The 9,335-nt window shown below is 46.4% G+C and overlaps 1 protein-coding gene across 1 annotated transcript; it reads right to left on the bottom strand.

Moving 5' to 3' along the window:
- Positions 1-1,540: 1,540 nt before the first annotated feature.
- C2CD4B (C2 calcium dependent domain containing 4B) lies at positions 1,541-3,310 on the bottom strand. The gene is made up of 2 exons (XM_027553844.1): positions 2,947-3,310; positions 1,541-2,759 (listed from the first exon to the last, which is right to left on the bottom strand). The coding sequence occupies exons 1-2, from the start codon at positions 3,216-3,218 to the stop codon at positions 1,625-1,627; spliced, it is 1,407 nt and encodes a 468-aa protein (XP_027409645.1). The 5' UTR covers positions 3,219-3,310; the 3' UTR covers positions 1,541-1,624.
- Between the last annotated feature and the right edge of the window lie 6,025 nt (positions 3,311-9,335).

Genomic DNA, 9,335 nt, shown 5'->3' with positions numbered 1-9,335 from the left:
GTACCTAGAACTTCATTTTGCTAATAACAATGTTGAAGTGCATTTTGATGAAGCATGAGTGCAAACTACTGTTTCTGGGGAAATTCACCACGGGGATGCTGAACAGTTCTATAACCCCACCTGGGCTGCCCTAAATCCTCAGTCTCAGGTGGCCATTCATTCTGCTAGCTTCCACTCCAGGATGGAGGAGAAACAATTAGAAAGAAAGGAGAATAAATGAAGGAGTTCATTTTATGGAACATCATTGAGCCCCTGTTCACTAGTACAGTTCAAGTCTTTTCAGGGATGCTAGCATATTTCAGGTGTATTTAAGGGTTATTTGGATGTTAAGGCATATCGTCACAAAACCTGGTGAGGTAGGTAACTCCTCCTTTCACTGATTTCCAGGAGGTGAACTGATTTGTCATAGTACAGACAAGTGACAAGCACTAGATAAAAGACTGAAATCTAGATCACTCTCTAACCTCCTCTTGCTCTCCATCACACCATAGATACCTATAGTCAAGGGCATACCTTCTTGGGTATAATCAGTTTCCAGTGGACTCAGGTCTATTTGTTGAATAAACAAATGAAAATAAATTGGATTAAGAAACCCTCTCTTAGAACCTTGTTTTCAAAAAACTAGCAGTTTACATTTCAACTTGTCTGGGAAATCCAATAGGATTAATTACTATGTACAGGGCTTTCCCAGTGGCTCAACAGTAAAGAATCTGTTTGCAAGAGACACTTGATCCCTGGGCTGGCAAGATCCCCTAGAGTAGGAAATGGCAACCCATTCCAGTATTCTTTCCTGGAAAATTCTATGGACAGAGGAACCTGGTGGGCAACAGTCCATGGGGTCTCAAAGAGTCAGGACTGAAATGACAGAGCACCTTACATATAGTTAGGCAGAAATAAAGCCACAAAGCAAAATATCACCTTGTTTACAGAGACAAGAATGAATTCCCTTCTGAAATAGCTTGTATTTCCCAGGGCTCCTTCTGGAGAAGGCAGAAGGGGAGGCCAGGAGTATCTACTGCCCACATACCATCCACTGAAGTTCCTTTGCTTCCTCTCTTTGCTTTTTCCTCAGCCATTATTAAAGACTCCACTTTCAAAAAGATCCTGTTCTTTCTTCATGGAAAAGGAATTCTTTTCTCACCAAGGTATCCATGTGACAGAAGGTTCCCACCCTGAGGTGTGTGCTCACGAATGAGAACATGAACCCGCACCACACCAAACATGGAAAGCTGCCTATGTCCATCCTGGCCTTGGGCATGATGCTGAAGGAATACCATTTTTTAAAAAACCCGTAAGTCGTTTGGTATTGCTATATTAATAAATTAGGAATGACAAAACAACGCAGATGGAGTGTCGTTGTTTTTCCTTTCGTCCAGCCACAAGCCAATCTCTTATGTTTAGAGAAAAAAAAAAAAGGCCTGGAAAAAAGGATTGAGTGTTTTGAATAGAGGAGGGAGTCATAATTTTATCCTTCCCTACCAATAAACGATGGCAAATCCGGACATCTACGAATTAAAACGGCAACAAAGCAAGAACATGATTAGAAAAATAAATAAATAACATTTATTTTGTACAATATCAGTGGCTAATCAGTGTCCGAGAGGCCCCGCGGCAGAGCGCGCCCTCAGAGGAGCAGGAGGGGGCCCAGCAGCAGTTCGCCCTGGCCCAGCAGGCGGCCCCGCTCCAGCCCGCGGCCCCGGTTCTCGGCCTTGACGCGCACGGCCAGGCGGCGCACCTCGTCCTCCGAGAGCCCGTCCAAGCACAAGTCCTGCTCCAAGACGGCCCTGCGGCTCCGCCGGACCACGGCGCCCCGCGGCTTCAGGACGAAGCTGATCCGGCAGCCGACCGGGGCGCGGGGCTCGGCGGCCCCTCCGGCCGGGCCCTCAGCACGGAGCAGCCGGACACGGAGGCGCCCGCTGGCCCGATTGTATTCGGCGGCCAGGCGCAGGGCGCCCCCGGCGCGGCCCAGAGTTACGGTGCCCTCGGCCTCCAGGCGCTCGGGACGCGGGTCGCGATGCGGCGAAAGGGATGTGACTGGGGCCTGCGTCGGGGACCCGGGGCTGGCGCGGCTTTCGTCCTCGTCATCATCTTCCCCGTCCCCGCTGGAGACGGAGCGGGCGCGGGCCAGGCCTCGGCTCCTCCCGGCCCGCAATGCTCGGCGCAGCAGCCCTTCCGGGGCGCGTAGGAGGCGGCGGCAGCGGGGCGGCGGGGCGAGCGTGTCCAGGGACGGGCTGGGGCCACCGCGGGCTGCGGGGGTCGCAATGGGGGATCTCGCCCCGGGAGCGAGGGGGGCGTCTCCGCCGCCGCCCCCGTAGGTGTGGGCCCGGGGACGGGGCGCGGGCGGGAGCGCGGCGGAGCTCGGGCTCCCGAGGAAGAGTGACTCCTTGCGGCGGGTGTGCGGGCTCTCAAGCAGCGCGCAGAAGCCGTAGGCAGTGAGCGCCCGGGGCAGGTGCGGCAGCGAGAGTGCGGCCTGCGAGCGCGGGTCCCAGTCCGTACGCCCCGCGCCGTCGTCGGCTCCTCGAAGCCAAAGGTCTGGCTCAGCAGCGCACCTCCGGGGCAGCGCGGCGGCCGGGGGGGAGGACTCGGGGGCATAGGGGGTGGGCAGCCGCGGCGGGATGAAGAACTCGGGGATGCGGTTCGGGGTGAGCACATTGGAGAAGGCAGGCTCCAGAGGCGCGCTGCTCGCCGCCGAGGCGCGCAGTTTCCCGAGGAGCCGCATCCTCAGAGGCTGGGGCTGGGAGTGGCGGGAAGAAGCGCTCCTGCGGGAGGAGAGAAGCGAATGAGTTTGGGCTCCTCGGGCCTCTCGAGAGTGGCTGGACACCCATCCAGAGCCCTCGGGGTATCAGCGCGCCAACGATCCCCTGCCAGTCCCGGCGAGCTCGCTCGCGCCCACAAAGCCACCCGCCTTCCATTCATTGGTACTAATTAAAGAAGTAGAAATCAGACCTTTGCCTCTTTTTCAATCCCTCTGGTTCGTAAGTTTCAAGTTGCCTTCTAGTGCCTGCTGACGCTCCAGCTTCAGCACTGTAGCCGGGACAGGGGCGCTCCCCCTTATATTGCAACCTGAGTCCCGCCCAGCTGGCCAGGAGTCCAACCCTTGGAGGCGCCGGCCGGCTCGCCCTTCCGGCGGCCCCTTCTCGCCAGAGCTGCTGGGGCTCGCGTGGGAGCGAAGCTGTGGCGAAGGCCAGCCCCCTTCTGCTCAGCCCTGGGGCCTGCATCCGCTCTGCATGCAGGGAACCGCTCACATGGGCCTGCGAAAGTTTGCCGGTAGAGGGAGAACGCCTGGGTCGGCCTGCCAGGAAGAATTGGCGGCTGAAAATGCCGGCGGCTTCTCGGAAAAGGTGAAGGATAAGGAAGCAAGAAGTTCTTTTTAGCTGGGAGCTAAATCCTGTCCCCCTCTCCTCACCCCCAACCCCACATGTGAACAACACACACTAGTAGCTTCTGTTTTACTGCCCCCATGAACCTGCAGTCTGTAGACCAGTATAGTTCCCATGGTACTCGTGTACTTATTTATGCGTCTGTCTCCCTCTGCTAAACCTTGGCCTTCTTAAAGAGTATCATTGACTGCCTCAGTCAATGCCATATATGTTGGTGGAGTGGGTGAATTAAAGTATGCAAAAATCTCTGAATGTCTACCGGCTCTATCAACTTAAATATTTATTTGTTTGTCTTGGTTTCGGCATGTGGGATCTAGTTCCCTGATCAGGGTTGGAACCTCGGGTCGCAAGCACTGGGAATGCAATCTTAGCCACTGGATCACTAGGGAAGTCCCTGCCTATCATCTTGATTGTCACAAATAATGGGTTTTTGGCTCATGCCCTAAACATGACATGATAATTCAAAGCTGCCCTTTTCTCTCTACTCAAGCACCTAACAAAAAAATCCACGTTGCCTCTCGACCTCTACCTCCCTCCCAACCTTCATTTTCTAAGATGAGAAAACTGGAAGTCCAGTGGGACTTGATGAAATCCTGTAAAGGGTTCAACAGAACTAATTAATGGCAGAAGCTGGAACTAGCAATTTCCTGTCGGTTTGCTTTTGCACGTGACACTTCCTGTAATCTGAAATGCCCTTCTCTGCTTTTTTTTTTTTTCCTCTATAAAGAACTCCTTTTGTTTTACTTCAGCCAGACATCCACCTGTTCAGAATCCTTTACTCGCCTCCTTCACTACAGTTCTCCATGTCTCCTTCATCCCTTCTTGTGCATTCTAGGCACCACCACTGCTGCATTCAGCAGGCTGCTGTGCAATTTTTGGTTGACAAGTTTGTCTTCCCTACTAAACTAGGAATTTCTTGAGGGCAAGGACTGTGGTAAGATGACCAGAGAGGAATCTGCGGGACCTACTATCAGTATATGTAAAATAAAGAAAAGGGCTGCTGTCTAGAACCTGGGTCAGCCTCCATCCCAAAGCAGACCTCTCTAAGGGACAAGCCTGGCTGTCTTATTCATCTCCTCCACTTTCAGTGCCTGGACATACAATGCCGGGAAAATAAAAAGTGCTCAGTAAATATTTGATGAATTATATTGTGTTGTATTTAGCCTGATCCGGTCTTATGACTGTCATGTGCTTTTAACCACATCTCTCTCTGCTTTGTTCAGTTTCTTTCTCACAACAAACCAATGCGGTGGACATTGCTTCTGTTTACGATAAAAGAAACTGAGGCTTATCAGTCAAATTATGAATCACAGCTCAGGTATTGTAAATTCTAGCGTTTTGCTAATTTCTTCCTTCTCTTTCCTTTCTCCTTCCATTCATCCACTCAGTTCAGTTTCATTCACTGAGTTCACTATGTGTCAGAGATTGTGTGCATGTTTTGTATTGCACTTAACATCCAGAACGTTCATTCTTAAAGCAACTTGGTCTCCTAAGTATTTTCCATTATCTTTGCTTTGGATTAAGTACCATTATTTCCAAATTTTTAAAGGTAAGGAAAGTGAATGTTTTCCATAAGTGAATAGTTAATATTTTCTTTTAAAAGTGATCACTGTTGTTCTGTTTTTTGAGAGGGCAAGTGTGAATCAATATGCAGCCAGGGAGTAGTAACCATACCTGCTGAAGTCAAACTTGCAAGCAGAAGAATTCCCAGAGGTCTCTGACTGGATCATTTCCTACTGATTCTTCAGGCCAGTCTGCAAATTCTTGGGTGAATGGCCTTCTCTAAGCATAGCACACTTGCATGATATGCCCAGGAGCCAGCTCACTTCCAATGAGACCTCAGTGAAAATGGCTTTTCCTCTCCTGAAGGTCTTTGTGACATGAACGCACAGAACTTCTGTCAGCAAGTAAATCCACTAAAAGCAGGACATGAGATTTGAGAAATTATGCTACCAGTATAGCCATGTTCATGGAAAAACAAGCACACCATAAACACAATCTCTATATAGAGGGTTTTCTAAAACAATTAGTTTTCCATAGATTAATATTCTACAGAAGAGAACTAAGATACAGGACAATTAAATTACTTACACTGGGATACACTTCAGTCATTCATTCATCTAAACCAATAGCTATAGGCTGAGTCCAGAGTTAGAGGCCTGGTATCCTTCCTGATTCTTAAATCACAATAGTAGAAAGTGAAAACCCCCTCCCCCAGCGGAAACTCTGATAACACCATTATTTCATTATTTTGTGTCTTATGGCAGAAAGCAAAGAGGAATTAAAGAGCTTCTTGATGAAGATGAAAGAGGAGAGTGAAAAAGCTGACTTAAAACTCAACATTCAGAATGCAAAGATCATGGCATCCAGTCCCATCGCTTCATGGCAAATAGATGGGGAAACAATGGAAACAGTGACAAACTTTATTTTCCTGGGCTCCAAAATCACTGCAGAAAACTAAAAGATGCTTACTTCTTGGAAGAAAAACTATGACCAACCTAAGCAGTATATTAAAAGAAGAGACATTACTTTGCCTGCAGAGGTCCGTATAGTCAAAGCTATCGTTTTTCCAGTGGTCATGTATGGATGTGAGAGCTGGACCAAAAAAAAGACTAAGCACCAAAGAACTGATGCCTTCAAACTGTGGTGTTAGAGAAGACTCTTGAAAGTCCCTGGGACTGCAAGGAGATCTATCCAGTCAATCCTAAAGGAAATCAATCCTGAATATTCATTGGAAGGACTGATGCTGAAGCTGAAGTTCCAATACTTTGGCCACCTCATGTGAAGAACTGACTCGTTTAGAAAAGGCCCTGATGCTGGAACGATTGAAGGCAGGAGGAGAAAGGGACGACAGAGGATGAGATGGTTGGATGGCATCACCAACTCAATGGACATGAATTTGAGCAAGCTCCAGGAAATAGTGGACAGGGGAGCCTGGTGTGCTGCAGTCCTTGGGGTCACAAAAAGTCAGACACAACTGAGTGACTGAACAGCAACAACAAATAAATACAAAAGGTTCACCATCATCTTTTATTCAGGCTCTGAAATTGTTAAAGAAACTATACCATTAATGATATTAATGTTTACTGAATACTCACTACATACTGGGGTCTTATTTAATCCCTAAACAACCCTCTAAAGAAGGTAGGGATTTAGAAACTGCAGCTTGTAGAGAGTAAACAATTGTCCAAAATCTGCCATCTGGTAAGAGTGGCACTGGGACTCAAATTCAGATCACTTCAGCTCATTCCCTGTGTGCTTTAACCACTTCAGTATAGTGCCACCCTCAAAGCTGCTTTTCCTGAACCCATCTCCTCTCTAGGTAGGTAGACAAAAGGAAAAGAAAGCCTTATCCCAAGGCCTTGCATTGAAACTACACACCTTATTGATGATTGCTAAGTCATTTCAGTCGTGTCCGACTCTGTGCGACCCCATAGGCAGCAGCCGTCCCTGGGATTCTCCAGGCAAGAACACTGGAGTGGGTTGCCATTTCCTTCTCCAATGCAGGAAAGTGAAAAGTGAAAGGAAAGTCGCTCAGTCGTGTCCGACCCTCAGCGACCCCACGGACTGCAGCCTTCCAGGCTCCTCCATCCATGGGATTTTCCAGGCAAGAGTACTGGAGTGGGGTGCCATTGCCTTCTCCGCTTATTGATGATACCAGCACCTAAAAGATTAAAACATGCAATTGTCCTAAGTAGGAAATCACTAGTTATACCACTTGCAGACAGAATCCTTGTCTTCTTGGGAAGTGTACTGATTCTCTATTTATACCATACCTTGGTTCCAAAATAGGATTTTCGGTGATCCACATAATAAAGACCCAGAGAATCTATTGTCAGCTAACGCCTGACATGGTAAAAATGGAAAAGACATGCAATTAGCTAAGAGTGAAGTCACTAATTGACACTACCTATGACCCCAAAATGGGAAGAACAAGGTGTGAAAGAAGCCCCCGTGAGAAGGCTGGGGATAACTTTATTTTTTCTCAATTGAAGTATTGTTTTATAATGTTGTGTTAGTTTCAGGTGTACAGAAAAGTAATCAGATATATATATATATATATTCTTTTTCAATTATTTTCCATTAAAAGTTATTACAAGATATTGAATATAGTTCCCTGTGCTATACAATGGATCCTCATTGTAGTATTAACTTTTCATTTCCACTCTAAGTTAGTATATTCTTTCCTGGGGTAGTTGTGTGTTTTTTCCGGTGGTGCTTGTCTTAATTACTGCTTAATCCAAGTTATGTACAGTGTCATTAATGTTATTTCCATCTCTGTAAGTCAAATAGTCTTTTAAAATTTTAACCATGTATGTACATTTACATTATGATAGTGATTATGATACCTTCATATTAAATCAAGTACTTGATATGACTTATTAAAATTGGTGAACACAGTTAATTAATGAATAGCAGCTTATACTTCCTTATGGGCTGTCTAGAAAATAAACTCTTTAGTCTTGATCCCCAGTGAAACGCTTGATCCTAGGTAGTCAGTCACTGATTTATCTGTCTTTTCTCTGCAAATAGCAAGCAAATTTTTAAGTATTTCATTCTCTTTCCTATCACTACTTTAATGCTGACCAGAAGTAACATTCCTGTTGAAGACTTATTTTTGTTCTTTGTCTGGGGTTTCTAGATTCCATTCACATTTTCTTCAATTTTTCTTTTCTAGGTTTTAGAAAAAAATGCTTTTCATGTATGTAAAGACCAAAGCATAATATAGTGAACACCTCTTTACCCACCAACCAGCTTAAAAAAAAAAAAAAAAAAAAAACTATTTTGAAAACAGTTGAAGCTCCCAAGGTAACACTTCTTAACCACATTCTTGTCTCTTCCCCAGATTTAAGTATTATCTTGAATTTGGGGTTGTTGTTCTCTCATTTCTCTCCCTCTCTCTCCCCCACCCCTTTATTTTGTTTGTTTATTTGGCTGTGCCAGGTGTTAGCTGCAGGCGTGCAGGAAGATCTTCGATCTGCATTGCAGCATGTGAGATCTAGTTCCCCGACCAGGGATTGAACCTGGGCCCCCTGCATTGAGCGAGGCATCTTAGCCACTGGGCTGCCACAGAAGTCCCTCCCCTCCTCTTTAAATATTAGTTTTATTGCATATACACATGTAGGCTTCTCTGTTGGCTCAGTGGTAAAGAGTCTGCCTACCAATGCAGGAGACCTGAGTTCAGTCCCTGGGCTGGGAGGATACCCTGGAGAAGGAAATAGCAACCTGCTCTAGTATTCTTGCCTGGAGAATCCCATGGACAGAAGGGCCTGATGCACTATAGACCATGGGGTCAAGAAGAGTCAGAAGACTTAGAGACTAAATAATAACACATATACATATTTCTCCCTAAAAATTTTTTCCATTTTTTATAAAAATGATAATTCTAAACATTCTTCACAATTTGCTTTTTTTTTCATTCTACATTGTAAGATTCATGTACGTGCCCATGTAGAGCTCTAGTGCATTCATTCTTACTGATGTACAGCATTCCATTGTGTAAACATGCTTCATTCTCTTGCTGATGGATGCTCGGATTGTTTCCAGTTTTTCCACAGCTTGTATGAGCTCAGGTATACAGGTCTTCTCAGTCACCTGTGCAAAGATTTTCTAGAGTACATCTCTAGTGTATTTGCGCCTTCAGTTTTAATGTGAAATCTCTTTCCTCACAGCAGTATATAAGATTTGCTATTGCTCCCATCCTCAACTACATGTAGTATGATCAGATTTTTTTTAAATAATTTTATTTATTTTTGGCTGTGCTGGGTCTTTGTTGCTGTGTGGGCTTTTCTCTGGTTGTGGTGAGCAGGGCCTACTGTCTAGCCATGGTGCACAGGCTTCTCGTTACAGTGGCTTGTTCTGCTGTGGCTCACCGGCTCTAGGGCACTCCCGCTTCAGTAGAAGTGGTGGTTCCTAAGACCTAGAGCGCAGGCTTGATAGTTGTGGTGCAGGGGC

The sequence above is a fragment of the Bos indicus x Bos taurus genome, chromosome 10, assembly GCF_003369695.1.
Source record: "Bos indicus x Bos taurus breed Angus x Brahman F1 hybrid chromosome 10, Bos_hybrid_MaternalHap_v2.0, whole genome shotgun sequence".
In the NCBI taxonomy this organism is placed as follows: domain Eukaryota; kingdom Metazoa; phylum Chordata; class Mammalia; order Artiodactyla; family Bovidae; genus Bos; species Bos indicus x Bos taurus.
Note: the sequence above shows the minus strand (reverse complement) of the source record. Positions and strands in the feature narration are given on the sequence as shown.

Excerpts from the sequence above, each read along its gene's own strand:
- C2CD4B (XM_027553844.1), bottom strand. The coding sequence starts at position 3,218 with ATGCAGGCCCCAGGGCTGAGCAGAAGGGGGCTGGCCTTCGCCACAGCT. Across the intron at positions 2,760-2,946 it reads GGATTGAAAAAGAGGCAAAG|GAGCGCTTCTTCCCGCCACT; the intron begins GTCTGATTTCTA and ends CTCCTCCCGCAG.